This window comes from Petaurus breviceps, unplaced genomic scaffold, assembly GCF_028583685.1.
Source record: "Petaurus breviceps papuanus isolate PSGF00001 unplaced genomic scaffold, PetGlider_PUasm1.0 186, whole genome shotgun sequence".
NCBI classification, from domain to species: Eukaryota; Metazoa; Chordata; class Mammalia; order Diprotodontia; family Petauridae; genus Petaurus; species Petaurus breviceps.
The window spans coordinates 31,014,669-31,030,845 of record NW_027185798.1 but is presented as its reverse complement, the minus strand read 5'-3'; the positions used below and the strand labels follow the sequence as shown (position 1 = coordinate 31,030,845).

The 16,177-nt window shown below is 43.9% G+C and overlaps 1 protein-coding gene across 2 annotated transcripts in view; it reads left to right on the top strand.

Moving 5' to 3' along the window:
- Positions 1 to 9,209, top strand: part of SNX27 (sorting nexin 27) — a 72,995-nt gene extending 63,786 nt beyond the window's left edge. The window contains exons 8-12 of one of the 2 annotated variants that reach the window (XM_069090001.1): positions 446 to 535; positions 3,608 to 3,757; positions 3,950 to 4,078; positions 4,400 to 4,459; positions 7,031 to 9,209. In XM_069090001.1, coding sequence (XP_068946102.1) covers positions 446 to 535; positions 3,608 to 3,757; positions 3,950 to 4,078; positions 4,400 to 4,459; positions 7,031 to 7,108 — 507 coding nt within the window. In that variant the 3' untranslated portion in view covers positions 7,109 to 9,209. Of the gene's footprint in view, positions 1 to 445; positions 536 to 3,607; positions 3,758 to 3,949; positions 4,079 to 4,399; positions 4,460 to 5,165 lie in introns of both variants that reach the window. The other variant, XM_069090000.1, reaches the window with a different exon arrangement.
- The last annotated feature ends 6,968 nt before the right edge of the window (positions 9,210 to 16,177 follow it).

The following is a 16,177-nucleotide window of genomic DNA, read 5'->3' as shown; positions in this document are numbered from 1 at the left end:
GAGAGTTCTAGGAAAGCATATAATGAAGAGATCACTGGTAGGTGAGGGGATTGGGGAAGATTAAACATTTGAGAGGGGCATTGAAGAATGGCTATGATGCTGATAGACGGAGAAAGGAGACCAGGGAGAGAGGGAGGGACGTGCTCTTCGGAAGGTGAGTAGTAGCTCAGTTTGCCTGAAGCTTAGATAACATGATGGATGGTGGTGTGAGATAAAGCCAGAGAAGTAGACTGGGCTCAGATTAAGGATGGTCTTGAATGTTGAGAGTTTTTAATCTCGTAGCTGATGCTTATTGAATCCGGGTACCTGCAGATGATCACAATGGTGACAGTGGTCACAATGAATAAAATAACTCTGGAAATTCCTCTATGCCTCCATTTTTTAAAGACCTAATGTTACAATCATTTTTTCTTTCCTCTCTTCTTTGTTTATATTTGGATATCAGGCTGTTGATGATGTGAAAAAAGGTTACATCAAAGCAGAAGAAAAATCATACCAGTTACAGAAGCTGTGTGAACAGAGGAAGATGGTTATGGTAGGTTTGTGTTCCCCTTAATTCTGGGATTGAACTTCCCTCATGGCAAAGCCCCTCACACCAGTGCATTTGCAGGGGAGTAATGCAATCCTGGTGATGTGATACAGCTCAGACAAGGGAGTTGGAAGTTGGACTTTTGACTTGACCCTACTGCTAATTCATTGTAAGATTTGGAGTGGTTCATTGACTCCCTAGGTGTGCTTGGTTTTTCTCTCTACACAGTGGAGATATTCAGACTGCCAGGAAAAAAATAAACTTTGTGTAAGTGATGCTTCCTAGGTGTTGTAATGGGGGCCTTCCAGTCAGAGGTGTGGTTTTGAGACACTTTCCTAAAACTTATTGCATAAGGGGATCTCCAGAAACATAGAGAGGACTGCTCACATTCCTCCCAGGGTTTGCGTTAAAGTACACATTTGCTTTCCTGTCCCCTTCCTGTTCTCTGACTGAGTTGGATGAAATTTCAGTTTCTGTTGAAGGGAGAATGTAGGATAGTGCTCTGATTCCTGATTTGTACTCAAGAGATTGAAATCAAGTCTAAATGATATCTTCTCATGTCAGGGCTCTCCACAACCTAGTGTTCTTTTGCAGAGCTGTCAGATGAGGGATTTCCATGTAAGTTTCAAGAAGTTAGATGGGGGGAATGCACTTAGTGGGTACTTTTAGTATCTGATTTGACCCTTGGCAGGTTGTTTTGGGCATTTAAATTCCTCCAAAGTGGACCTTGACCTGCTCACTAGAAGTGTTCTGCTCTGTTAAGCCCAGAGTCCCTGCTTTAATAATTCCTCTAATTCTGTATTTGCCTCTCTTGATGAATATTGAACACTTTTAAAATGACCCTTACTATACTTTTCACCTTGAGCAAAGTGCTTTGTAAGCTGTAAAGTAACATATACACATGAGTTGCTATTCTTATTTGGTTTGATATGGGCACCTATTTAAATAGTGTTTAAGGCAAAGAATGTCACTCTCAGTGCCTTAGGCTGAAGCTTAATTCATAACACCCAAGAGGAAGATCATGTGTTGTAAAAGTATATCCATGACCCTTGCCTTCATAGAGTTATAAACAAAGTCCCAGTTTTGTCCTGTGGGAATTTTGAGTTTGTCTCATATGCTTTGACCAAACCCACATCCCTTTCCTCTCTAACTTTTATGAAAAATTCCATGCCATCAATTTCAGGTCACTCTCTCCCTATCCTCAAACATATATACACCCCATAAAATAGAGATTCAGCTCAATATGGTTGGGCTTGCTGGCCTTAAACTGACCTCTGAGACTTCCCCTCACCTCCTCACTGAATCCCAGGGTGTTCTTGGTTTTCTTCTAGGTTATGGTCTAAAATGTCTTCCTAAGTCCTATTATTTCCCAAAGGGATGTTGATGGTTATAACTCACCTTTCAATGAGTACTTTGAGGTTGAACAATCATTTTCCTAATAACAGCCCTGTGAAGTAGGGAGAACAAGGATTAACTTCACCCTTTTTTAGATGAGGAAATTGAAGTTGAGAGAGGTTATGGGACCTCCCGTGTTGACACAAGTAGGACATGGCCAAAGGGACTTTGGCCTCAGGTCTTTCTGGACTCTAGGGCTGTCCCTGTTTCTACTGTATTACATTGTTTTTCAGCGACAAAAGAACACTGGAAGAAGCAGCTTTAAGGCTCCAAAAATGCTCTGAGAATTGTAGAAGTGTTACCAAAGCATTTTTCTAGCTGAATCTGCTTTTTATTCAGCCCATGGAGAGCTTCCGATGAACATGCTGAGAAGCTGAATCTCTTTCTCCCGAGATTCAAGGCTAAGCTGTGTCTGTGGGTACCAGAGGAGGGAGGGGGGGCTAGGAAGAGAGTGACAACAAGAGCCAATACTGTAGCTGGAGTCCTCCTGGAGCCCTTTGCTTTGGGGGCTTCTTTTGCCTTCTGAGGCTGCCTTTGTGATTAATTTTTGCTTTTTCTTTTTTTTATCTGCATGGAAATGTTAAGTGAGGAAGGGAACACATTAGATGATTACTTGGGCTCTCCGATTCCTTAGGGGAAGCCCTGGTGGCATCTATTGTTGCCTCAGGTACTATTCATTGGCCTCAAAGTCCAGGAGTTTCCTTCTCCCATTCTAGAGGGTTGTGGCCCTATTTGTTGTTGTGCCCTCCTTGCCTTTGAACTGCCAACTTCACAGGGCATTCCACTCTTGTGAAGTTAGAAGGGGTGTGTATGTGGGGGGTGCTTTTATCTTTGGCTCTCTGTTACCCTCCCAATATTCCCTGTCTCCTTGATGACGTATAATTGAGGGTGTGAAGGCTCAAGGCTATCGAATTGTTTCCTGGAGGCCTCTTTCTTCAGGGGTTTCACACAGTGCTTCTTACCTTTCTCTGCAAACTCAAAGGACATTTAATTGGGAAAACACCTTTGGTAAGGATCCTGGGCTATACTTAACTGGAGGAGACCTTCCCTTGATTGGTGGCACCATGTGTGAATCTTGAGAAGCAGGGTAGTGGATAGTGAGAGGGCTTTGTCCTGTGTGAACTTTAAGAACTGCTGTCTAAATGTCAGTGATCATTATTGTCTGTAGACATCCCTTAAACTCTAATCCAAGCATTTTTAGGAAATTCCTATAGGAAAACCATAACTACCTACATCCTTAGGATTGAGATCATTATCATAATTGAGATTGCTAACTTCCCTGCAGTGGAAAGAAAGGAGAGAGAGGTGGCAAAACCCTCTTTGCTGGATGTCCTTAATAAGGAAGTTCTAGATTCCTGTTGGTGTGGGCTCGTGAAAGGAAGGAATGAAATTCAGTGAGTTGATGAGTCCTTTTTGAGTCCTAAGATTTTTGACAAGAGGCTTTCTGCTGTCTTCCCCAGCAGCCTTTTCAAGGCCTCTCACTGAGCCAAGGAAGAGGGGCTCCTTTCTCCCCTCTCTTAAGAGATGGAGATTCAGAAGTAGGATTGGATGGCCTCCAGGTGCTGGGGGTAGGGCATTCTTTCTCCCTAGAACCTTCTTTCTCTCTTGTGCTTTCTTTCCTCCTTGCTTCTCTGTAGGAAGTTGACTTCCGAGTGATTCAGCTTTTCCCCTTGCTCTCCCCAGTACCTCAACATGCTTAGGACCTGCGAGGGCTACAACGAGATTATCTTCCCCCACTGTTCCTGTGACTCTAGACGGAAGGGACATGTCATCACAGCCATCAGCATCACGCACTTTAAGCTGCACGCCTGCACGGAAGAGGGACAGCTTGAGGTGAGACCTTCTGTGAGAGTGAGGACGTGTGGTGTGGACGCGATGCCAAAGGCACTGGTCCTGCTTGGGGCCCCATCCAGCCTCTGCGCTGCTGCTCCCCTTCTCCATCCCCTCTCCCATTGTGGCCTGACCCAGACCCCGGCCAGCTCAGAATCGTCAGCCGTCCTGATTGTTTTGCTCTCTGATATGCAGAACCAGGTAATAGCATTTGAGTGGGAGGAGATGCAGCGGTGGGACACGGACGAAGAGGGGATGGCTTTCTGTTTTGAATATGCGCGAGGAGAGAAGAAGCCTCGATGGGTTAAAATCTTCACGCCGTATGTGAGTGGTCAGAGGGATTGCATGTTTTGGAAAAGCTCATCTAGCTGAGGAGGGAATAGTCTTGCCTTTGGTACCTGTCTGGGTCCCAGAACCCAGGCTTGCCCTGCAGAGTCAAGCTCCCTTTGCCCCTCTAGCTCAGAAAAGATGGTAGATGGACGCGGCAGGGAGTCAGCCACAGGGAGGAGCCAGAGACCCGGGGAGGAGCTGGGCAGTGATCCTCCCAGCCTCCCCAGGGGGTGCTCTCCACTGGCTTGTCCTGAGACACTTGGGGGTGGGGACACAGGCTCAGGGGGGTGGTGAATGCCGCTGCTTCTCTTTCAGTTCAATTACATGCATGAGTGCTTCGAGAGGGTCTTCTGCGAACTCAAGTGGAGGAAAGAGGTAACTCAGAGCTCTTCTCACTGGTCTTTGCTGCTTTGAACAGCAGATGGTTGGGGCAGTAGCCTGGCTCCCCATGCTTGCTCCCTCCTTTTCTTCCCACTGCCCCCCATGAGTTTACATTGCAGACAACACACAGCCCAGGGCAGCATTCCAAGAGACACTTTGGTATGTTCTGGGCAGGAACAGGCTAAGCCAGTGAAGCCCCGACCCAGCAAACAGTGGCAATCAAGACCCGATACTGTCTTGTCTTTTTCTGATCTCTTCTCTCCTCCCTCTGCCCTCCTGCCTCCCAATGTGGCCCATGCTCCCGAGAGCTGCCCTCAAGGGAGAGGGCTCTGATCAGGAACAGTCTCAGGATTTTCTGCCTGTGGGGCCGTGCAGGTGTTTAGTTGCCCTTCTGGCCGTCCTTGTCAGAGCTAGTGCTGGGCAGCCACTCTGGTTTCTGCTGGCCATGCACTCTCCAGAAAGAACTTAAAGGGTTTAGGAAGGACAGCTCAGCCTGTGGAGATGCCAGCCCTAGCCTTGGGTCTGGCCGTTTATGTGGATGGCATGGGGAGGAGACGTACTCTGTCCATCCCCCCGCACCCCTCACAATGTTACCTACACAGTTTCTGTGTCTTGGGTTTTCCACACTGGAAATGAGTGTGGGACTCCCAAGGCTCCCTCATAACCAGGCTTTTGTTTTTGTCTCTTTTTTTCCTTTCAGAACATTTTCCAGATGGCCAGGTCACAGCAGAGGGATATGGCCACCTAGCCCTCCACCCCCACTTCCTCCCCTCCTTCCCCTTCATACGTTCTTTCTCCCCCCTTCCATTCCCTATGTCAGAGTAACCATTAACACTTACAAAAGAGGAGAAAAGGAAAAAAAAAGAAAAGTCATTGTATTAAAAAGCCCTAAACTGAATATTAATAATCCCCTTTGTGAATTTCATGTCTATGGAATTGAGCTGGTAGAAAACATAGGATGGTCAGCACCAGAAGCCAACCAAGTGGTCATATGGAAAGCCAATACACCCCCCCCCCAAGCCGCCAGAGGGGCCTTTGTCTTTTGCCCAGGCCTCCCACCAACAGACTCTCCTTGGACTCTATTTTTAAAACTGGAACTACGGACTCCATCCATTTGCACTGTTCAAACGTATATATGTATGTATGTAAAAAAAATTATATATATATACACAAATTAGCTGCACGTATATACATATATATTTCTTTTTAAATTTCATATTGACGGCAGTACCTTTTTTAGCTTGCATTTTTACACACCTTTCACCAGGTTTCATTACTCTTGTCTCTCTCTCTTGTTCTTTTTTCCTTTGAAACAAACTTAAAAAAAAAAGAAAAAAATTTACAGGGAAAATACCTCTCCTCATGAAGGACTTGAAAAGTTTACAACCTGCTTGGGTTTTTTTTCTTCCTTTATTTGTGTTAGGTGTGGATTCTGACTAGAGGTTTGCCATGGAGTCTCAAAGTCAAGAAGCATGGTTCCTTTTGCCTTCTAAGAGGATGGAGGGCAGAAATGTTGGGGAGAGGAAAAGGGATAGCTACCTGACTAGTAGAGAAGATTGTTGTCTGGCAGGGAGAGTGTGCTTATTCAGAAGACTTGATCAAGGTTGCTTCTGGGCTCTGAGAAAGATGCCCCAGTTTCCATATCCTTTTTCCTCACCTTTCCCCAGCCATGTTCCATTTCACTTCTCTGAGGAGCTTTCCCAGGCTTCAGTGGGGTCCTGGGTTATAAACAGTACAGACATGGTGGGCACTAGAGATTGTTCTGTGTGACCTATTTCCTCCAGAAAACTTAGACATGCCTTGTGGTGGTCCAGGTTCCTCTATCTGCCTCTCAGAATCATTTTTCCCAGGACCAGCAATAAGGAATAGTTCTAGACTTGACAGCTTTGGACATGAAACTTGGCTTTGTATGGAGGAAGAAAAGGGAATTAATACCCTGTATATATAAGCACTTCACCCAAGCACAATACTGGCACCCTCTCCAAGTCACGAGTTTTAAAATAGCTTCCTGGGGCAGTGGTGTTAGGGAGGGATTTGCTTGTGGTTTTATGAATAATTGATGCCCTCAACCCTTTGCTCTGCCAACTGACCTGAACCTCCACCATTGAGATCAGTTGAGATCCAAGGCAGGAGCTCCATCAGACACATGGTGGATGACTGAAATTGAGAGATACAGTGAAAAGGGGCACCTTCCCCCCTCCCCTCCCCAGGCCCCGTTCTGACATGTTAGACCTTTGAGACAAACTAGCTGCTTTTGAAGGGGCTCTGTGTGGGCTGCATTAAAAAACACTAGGGTAGCATGGAACGCTGCAGTTAATACTTCCCATAGTTTCTCCTCCTCCCTAGGTCATGAGGGAGACTTGGTCAGCTTTATGGAAAGTAAGTCTAACTTGAGGCTATTAGTCTCTCTTGAGCAGGACTTGCCAAGAGTTTGAAATATATTTTTATGATCTGTATCTCAGAACCGGAAATGTATTTACAGAAAGTTGTGAGTCTGCTTTTCTTCCTCTCTTTCCTACCTTGTCTTCCTGGCATCTGCCCACCTGGTGATTTGGGTCTGCATAGAACGCCTCTCCATCTCTGCTAACTCAGGTGAACTTGGAATCAGACTTTGCAGAGCTCAAGAATGTGCTGAAAGTTTAAAGTTGCGGGAAGTGACTCCACATTTGAAGGCTTTTACACAAGATTGACTTTTTCATTTTGGTTTTTAACCAATTTAGGACTGAGCCAAAAGCTTTGGAAATAGAATATGCTGGTTTCCTCCTCCAAGCTGCTAGGAGGTTTTTGGCCAGTTTTGTTCACATTTCAAGATGATTGAAATCTTCCCCTCTCTGTCATGGGGAGGGACAGAACAACCAGAGAGTCCTCGATTAGCAAAATTGCTGGCCTCAGAATTGTGAGAGAGACATAGTTAATGTCATTTGGATTTGTCTGCATGGTGATAGAAAGACCAGCACTGAGGAGGAAGAGATGAGGGAACAATGCCTTCCAGATAATGTACTCTTGGTGTTCTTTTCTGTTTCCCCCATGTGAGTTCCACTGCCCCCCAGTCTCTATAGTATGCTGCAGCTGCCATAGGCCCTTCCTGACACCGTACGTCCCTTTATGCTTGGGCATTCAGGAGATGGAGCCCTATAGAAAGATGCCCAGAAGGCTGGATGTGATGGTGTGTGGGCAACCCCCTCTTGAAGCTGCATCATGAACAAAGCACCCCATTTGCAGCAGAGAGGAAGAGACCCTCCCACCTTGCCCCCTTGTCCCCATTCTCCCCATACCTCAGGCTTCTGGTGGCAGAGGTCATCATGGCCCCGGGGTCTTGCAGGTTAGGAAAAGGAGCCCATCTCTCCATGAGCCAGTGTTAGGTCTGACATGCTTCTCCCCCTCATTTGTAGTTCCCTCTATTCCTTTCCATCCTGGGGTTGGCACAGCCTAAACGTTTTCCCCTAGTAGAGCCAGCAGGGTCTTCCTGGCCCCTCCTCCTTCCTCCCACTGCCTTTGGCTCGGCTTTGTTTTTGTTCTCTGAGGCAAGTGCTGAGAGCTCTGGGGGACTGAGGAAGAGGGCAGACCTGAGCATGCTCCTGTATTTTAGGGAGGTGCCCTTTGGCCAGGTCTCCCATTTCCCAAGGCCCATAATCTCCAGCTAGTCTCCCTGACTATCCTTTGCATAAGCATTTGGTAATTTTTTAATGGTCTTATGCTTTTCTTTTCTCTACTCCTAAATCCCTTAGGGAATCAGCTCAGCTACGGTACAGATCTAAGGGTGCCCATGGAGAAATTAGAATCAAAGGTCCAAAGCCACAAGCCTGGCCTACTTAAGTAACTCTTCTGTTGACTGGTCCAGGTGAGCCCCTTCTCGGCTTACGTCATCCTCCTTTTAGGTCCGATTCAGCATCTGGAACAGCAGGCTCGGGTCCCCAGGAGGGCTTTCTTTTTCTGTTCCATTCCCTGAATCCATCAGCTTTGGGGCTTGGCTCCTGGGCAGCAGTTTTCCCCAGGGGTTCCCTGTCCTGGGTGTTTTGTAGACCTTCGGGAACTTTGCTGTGGCCACTCTTCTGTTCAGGAGATTGGCCCACCTAAGGCTGTGGGCTAGGTTGATTGTTAGTATTTGAGGGCCCCCCCCCCCCATTCAGTGGCACTTTATCTTGGGGGATGAGGAAGATGTGGTCTGCATAGAGGAAGAGGACATTTTTTACTTTAGCGGTGGGTGTTGGGGGATATGCTGAGCTCCCTTTTCCCCCCAGTCTTCCTGTGCCACTTTCTCTGTCTCTCCACACCTTCCTCCCCCAGATCCAAGCCTGTCATTGCAGGCCTCATTCATCCCAGGACAGCATTGGCTTGTTCTGCACAGTAATAATTTGGAATGCATGGACAGTTTAGAACTATGGAAAGGAAGGAACCCTAAAAGGAGAGAGGGAGAATGTAGGGTAGGAGGTTTAGGCCAACGGCTAACATGGAAACCAATGTTGTATCACGTTCCCCTTTTTGAACTTAGGATCTGGTTTCAGCTCTCCCCAGGCCATGCACTCTTTTAATTTATTTGAGAGAAACTCTAATTGTATTTTCACTGCAGTATCTTGTATTTTTTATTTGTGATTTAAGAAATGTGAAGAGAAAACACACAATGGCTAACAGTGTTTCTTTCATTCCTTGTTCTAGAGCTAACCACTCTAAAATTGTTTGGTAATGTCACTTAGTGTAATTAATTGTAACATATTCTTTTAAATAAATTGATTTATTGATGAAAGTGCTCAGCTTGCTGCTGCTTCTTGGAGTTGGGATATGGGCTAAACAACCTCAGAGCTAAATGCATGGGTGGAGACCCTTTGTGACTCTCACCTGCCCCTGATCAGGACTGACAGGGCACCATTTTGAATGCTGTGGGCCATCTAAAGTTCCTGACTTGTCTCCAGGGGAATTTTCTTTTGAGAATTCATTTTTCTCCATTGGAATTTACTAGAGCTAGTAGGGGAACTTATCTTTTTCAGGTTCTTGCCTGTAGGCAGATCTACATGGAAATCATGCCAGAAATTTAGTTTGAGATATCCAAAGATGGAAACAGATAAGAAAGGGGAGGAGATTTAAGTGGGGAAGAAAGGCTTAGGGTTCGCTTCAGTCTCACACAGTTTGAACCTAGGGGTGGCCCACAGAGAAGCAGTGGCAGCTCCCCTCTCATCACTGCCCCTAGTTCCCAACCCCTCGGGAATCCTGAGGCCTTTTCTCTAAGGGTGTCCTTTAATGCCTCCTAGAGTTCAGTGGGGACCTACCCAGGGTGATAGCCTCAGTGACAGCTCAAGATCATCCCCAGCCCAAAGAGCTTATGAGCAAAACAATCTTCCAGGGGCCTCCCCCTCTCTCTGCCCCCCCCCCCCAGTTTGCTTTTGCTGTTTAATGGGGAAAGGGACACTAGTTTTGTGTTTTGTTCATGCAATTGAAGGAGTGATTTCTGTATAGAAGAAATTCACTCAGACATCAGCATCATTTGTTTGAAATCTGAGGAGTATTGTCATTCTGGGGAAGTGGGGTGGGGAGATTTTATTTCAAAGATGGCTTCTGGGGCGCAGTGAGTAGAGTGCTGGCCCTGGAGTCAGGAGGACCTGAGTTTGGATCTGGCCTCAGACACAACACAGCACACACACACACACACACACACACACAGACACACACAAAACCTAGCTGTGTGACCTTGGGCAAGTTACTTAAATCCAATTGCCCTCCAAAAAGCAAAAAAAAAAAAAAAAGATGGCTTCAGCCAGAAGAGGAACACCGTGGGCAGTGGCACAGGGGAACATCAGGGCTGTAATTCCAGAGGGCTATGATTAGACACAAAGTAGTCTCTGATAAAACAATTAGGATTGTTAAGACCGAGGGAAGTCCCTTAGTCCAAAATTCAAGTGATGTGAGTCCTAGTGACATAGGGAAAAGAATCTTAGGGCAGCTAGGTGGTGTAGTGGTATAGAGCACTGGTCCTGGAGTCAGGAAGACCTGAGTTCAAATCCATCCTCACACTAGTTGTGTGACCCTGGGCAAGTCACTTAATCTCCATTGTCTCAAAAAAAAATCTTAGAATCATTTTAGAGCTGGATGGGATCTGAATAGCCTTTGTAGTCCAGCCCTTCTCCAAAAAGAGATCCATATAACAGCCTCTATCATCTGCCTGAAAATGTCCAGTGAGAGGGGAAGCCGCTATGTCCTGAAGCCTCCCATTTTTCAGCAGCTCTAAATGTTGGGTTATTCCTGACATCAAGCCTAAATTTGTCTCTGCAACATCGGCTTTGCTCCTACTTATTCCCTCCAGGGCAGATGAGAACAATCCCTCTCAACATCCTTTCAGATACTTGAAGACAGCTATCCTGCCCCCTGAGCCTTTTCTTCACCTGGTTAAACATCTCCAGTTACTCATTAAACATGGATCATGCCAAGCTCTGCTGCCAGAAGCCTGAATTGGGATGGAAAGGTGCAAGGTTCTCTCTTCTTCTGGACACTCTCCAGCCTTTCAGTGCCTGTTCCTAAACTGTGACCCTCAGGGCTGAACACAAGACACCAGATGTGGTCTGATGAGAGCACGGGAAGTCTACCAGGACTGCTGGCTAATTCCTGGAAGCTTTGCTTCTCAATGTAGCTCGGTCATACTGGTGACTCACTTATCTTGTAGTTAAAGCTGAGAGTTTTGGTCAAAGATGGCTTTAGCCAGAAAAGGAACACCATGGGCAGTGGCACGGGAGAATATCAAGGCTGTAATTCCAGAGAGCTGTGATTGGACACAAAGTAGTCTCTGACAATTAGGATCGTGAAGGCCAGGGGAAGTCCCTGGGTCCAAAATTCAAGTCTTCTCCATCGTGGACTCCTGAAAGCAATTCTTTAGAACCCAAGAGTGAGAGTTGATATTTATTCCAATCTGTTTCATCTTAACTGGATTTAGATGAGTGCTCAAACCTGTGGAGATTTTTTTTGGATCCTAATTGATCCTGTGTGTGAGCTATCCCTCCCAGTTTTGCGTATATGATCAATATGCCATTTTTTTTTCTTTATCTAAGGCTGATAAAAATGTTATTATGCAGAAAGCCATGCACAGATGGGGACCTCATTCCAAATAGACATCAAATCATTAATAGCTACTTTTTGAGACCAACCATTCAACCAATTCCAAATCATCTAATTGTGGCTAGTCCACATTTCTTCTTTTGCATAAGAAAAGCATAAGATACTTTATCATATACTTTGCTAAAATCTAGGAAAACTATATTTGCAACATTTTTCTGATATACCAGGTTTATAACCCTGTCCAAAAAAGGAAATAAAGTTCAGCATGACCTGTTCCCCCTCTCCCCTTTTCTGGGAGACAGTTGGAGTTAGGTGACTTGCCCGAGGTCACATAGCTAGTATCTGAAGTCAAGATTTGAACTCAGCTCCTCTTGCCTCCAGGGCCAGTGCTCTATACCATCTAGCTGCCCCTAGCATGACCTGTTCTTGATGAAGTCTCACTTGCTCTGTGATGATTGCTTCCTTTTATAAATTTTTATTAGTAATCTGTTTAATAATCTGTTCTGCAATCTCGCCAGGAATCAAAGACAAGCTCATTGCCCTATAAGGTACAGATTTTCTCTTACTTTTAAGTTGGGAAACATTTTCCTTTTTCCAGACCTGCAGTATTTCTCCCATTCTCTGAAGTCTTTTCAAATATCAGATACTAACAACCAGCAATAACATCCTCCAGCTACCTAAGGATGCAGTTCATATAGGGGCATTGACTTGAACTTATCAAGGGTGGCTAGGTACTCTCTTCCCATTCCTTTGTTTTGATCATCATTAGTTCCATAGGAAAACAATTACACATGACCCTACTAAAAAACACCTGAAACCAGTGTTTTTAACTCTGGTAAAACGAAAAACAATTTTATCAGTAGGTGCCAAAAAAGCCTTTACAAAGCACAGCACTCATTTGTGCTAAAAACAGACAAAGCATGGGACTAGAGGAACTGTTCTTAAAACAATGAAAATGTATACCTAGAATAAAAAACTAGTATTTAATGGGAAACACTAGAAGTTTTCCTAATAAATTCAGAGGAAAGCAGGATTATACTTCTTTTCCCTGCAGTTATTTGACAGTGTTCTAGAAATGCTGATAAAACAAAGGCATATAGAAATAAAGAAGAGAAAATAATTCCCATTTGCTGGTAATGTGATGGTTTGCCTAGAAAATCAGCAAAGAAACTAAGAAAATCCGTTCAGTAAAGAAGCAAAATTAACTCACAAAAAGCAACAGAATGTTTATGTATCAATAACATAGTCAAGAGGAAATAATAGAAAGTTCCAGACAAAATAACTATAAAATGCATAAAGCACCTAGGAGTTAGTCTACCAAGACACGCTCAAGGTACATTCACAAAGAACAATTTAAATAACTGGACATATTCAGAGCACATGGGCTAGGCTGCACCAAAGTAATAAAAGTGATTATGCTACTTAATTTATTGATACACAAATCTACCCAGGATCCATCCATACCTCTCCACCCTGGATACTCATTCATGCCTTCTTGCTGATTTGCTGCACTGGATTCACACCCCCCCCCCAATACAGTGACTTTCCTCGATTTCCCCAAATATTACAAAGACATTGGCTGTCTTGTTCTTGTCTTGTGACCAACCTATCTTTTATAGTCTTCCACCCCCATGTTTCCTTGTTTACTTCAGCCTTCCCACATGTGCCTCTCCAATGCCCTCTGACACAGCCACACAACACCATGGGTGGATTATTGGTATTAAAAACACGAGCTTTTGTTTCTGTGAGAAGTTTGGGTCATTAAAGGAGCTTTTCAATTTCTTCATGTAGTCTGCCAAACTCTTTCCTCCTGTTTAATGGTCCATTTGTAGTGTTGGTCATTATATATGTGTATGTATATATGTTGGTCATTATATATACACACACATATGTGTATATGTATATATGCTGGTATAGTTGTTGCTGTAATTTTCAGTCATGTCTGACTTTTTGTGATCTCATTTGGGGTTTTCTTGGCAAAGATACTGGAGTGGTTTGCCATTTCCTTCTCTGGCTGCTTTTACAGATGAGGAAACTGAGGCAAATGGGGGTAAGTGACTTGCCCAGGGTCACACAGTAAGTATCTGAGGCCAAATTTGAACTTCCAAGTCTTTCTGACTCCAGGCTCAGCACTCTATCCACTGTGGTATGCTCTCTTTCTCCATACATATATACACACATGCATACATACGTATGCATAAACATACACATATGTGTGTATATACAGAGAAGCAGATGAACAATGGATGGAGCTCATTCATCAATATATCATCTGTTCGTGTACTCGGAAGCAAGTTCTCTAGATTGTCCTTCTGCTTGCACGTCACAGTCTGCCTGTCTGGTCAGTCCAAGCTCTTTTGAATTGTTATGAGTTTCATCTAGAAAGTTCTTCGACGTTTTGAAGTGATGCACTAGCCCAGCGTCATCCACAGACAGAAGGATCTGGAGGCCTTACTAGATTCTGTAGAGAACCTCTCTTCAGTGTGCACTCTGCCCTGATTCTCCTCAATAATAGTGATGAACTGCCTTGGTTTCTTCACCTACAAAATGGACATAACACTTGTATCATGCACTTTTTAGGGCTGTCAGCAAAGTGCTTTGCAAAATGTAAAAGGCTCTATATAAAGACGATTATTATCTCAAATTACACAAGTATCTATCTGATCATCTCAATTTATAAAGCCCTTTAACTGGCAAAGTACTCTCCACTCCGCAATTCCGGGAGGTCGGTAGTACTGTTATTGTTAGGAAATTTATGTTAGTAACAGCAATATTGTTCTAAGAACAACTGTGAGCAACTAAGTCATTTTGAGTATTATAAATACTCAAATCAACTACTAAGGACCTATGAAGAAAGATTCTATATGTCTGTCTCCAGACAAAGAACTGATACGTACAAGCACGTGTAGTATGGGCTTTACATTTATATACATATTTGTATCTAGTGGTAGCCTTCTCTAGGGCAGGGTGGTGAGAGAGGGAGAAAAAGAAAGTGCACAGCAGAGAGCAAAAAAAACTTAGAAGGGAACACCGAAAAGCAGGGTAGCTTTGAAATTTATTACGTAGTTTCCCCCAAAAAAGTAAACCATGAAATGGAAATTCATGGTTTTATAGTGAATCCATAATCTTAAGTTGTGCTGTGTACATGGCAATGCTCCTCCTTTTTTGTCTTTAAGTTTGAAATGAATACATTTTTAAAAGAAATTTACCATGATGAAAAATGCTGTCCACTCTCAGAGAAAGAACCCATTGACTCTGAGTGCAAATTGAAGCACGCTTTTTTCACTATATATATATTTGCAACATGGCTAATATGGAGATGCTTTGCAGAACTTCACATATATAATAATTGTTATGTTGCTTGCCTTCTTGATGGGTGAGGATAGGGGGAGAGAGAATTTAGAACTCTAATTTTTTTTAAAGGATGTTAAAAATAATTTTAAAAATTTAGGAGAGGCGGCCAGGTGGCACAGTGAGTTAAAGCGCCGGCCCCGGAGTCAGGAGAACCCGAGTTCGGTTCTGGCCTCAGACACTTAACACCCACACAAAAATAAACTAGCCATGTAATCTTGGGCAAGTTACTTAACCCCAATTGCCCTCCAAAAGGCAAAAAAAAAAATAGGTTAAGTAAGGAGGCAGCTAGGTGGCTCAGTGTTGGGCGTAGGGTCAAGAAAACCTGAGTTCAAATCCAGCCTCAGACACTTACTAACTGTGTGACTCTGGACAAGTCACTTAACCCTGTTGACCTCAAGTTTTCCTCACCTGTCAAATGAGCTGGAGAAGGAAATGGCAAACCACTCCAGTAGCTTTGCTAAGGAAACCTCACAGATAGTATTAGTGTGCTGTGGTCCACAGGGTCACAAAGAGTTGGGAATTACTGAACAACTGGTCACACGCACTAAGTCTTTCAGGGAGGACCAAAGCAAGGATTCCTGAGGGGGTTGGATTTTATGACCTTGATGGTCCCTTCCAGCACCAAGTCTGTGATTCTAAGCCCTGTTCTCCTTTACTGAAAAGCTTCTGTGAATTATCATCCATTCAGTTACCTCAGTTCCAAGGAAGCTTCTCTTCCTACCCATCTATATCTACTACCATTGGCATTTATATTGTCTTAACTGGGCATTTCTCAGGTGATGGTATTCATTTTGAGCTCTCATCGGGCAAGGGCAACACAATATTTTTTCCTAGTGTACCCTTCCCACCCCCATTTCTTGAAATCTTTTATGCTTCTGGATGCAAGGGGTGTTAACAGTGACACTGTGACAGCTAAAGACAGCTTAAAAAAAAAATCAAGGTAATAGCCACTAGGTGGTGCCACAGTGCACAGAGCGCTGGAGCTGGAATCCTGAAGATCCCTGTTGAAATCTAACCTCAGATACTGGCAGTGTGACCCTAAGCAAGTCACTTAACGTCTTTCTGCCTCGTTCTTACTAAGGTCGTTGTGAGGATAAATTAAGCTATTTATAAAAAAGACTTTGTAGACCTTAAGGTGCTATATAAATGCTAGCTATAATTTTTGATAAATGGGTATTTGTAAATAAAAATTAATTTAAAAATCTAAAAAATTTAATTTTTAAATAAAAAATAAAAAATTTAATTTATTTAAAAATTTTAAAAGTTAAGAAATTTTAAAATGGATATTTATAACTAAAAAAATGATTTAATCCCTTT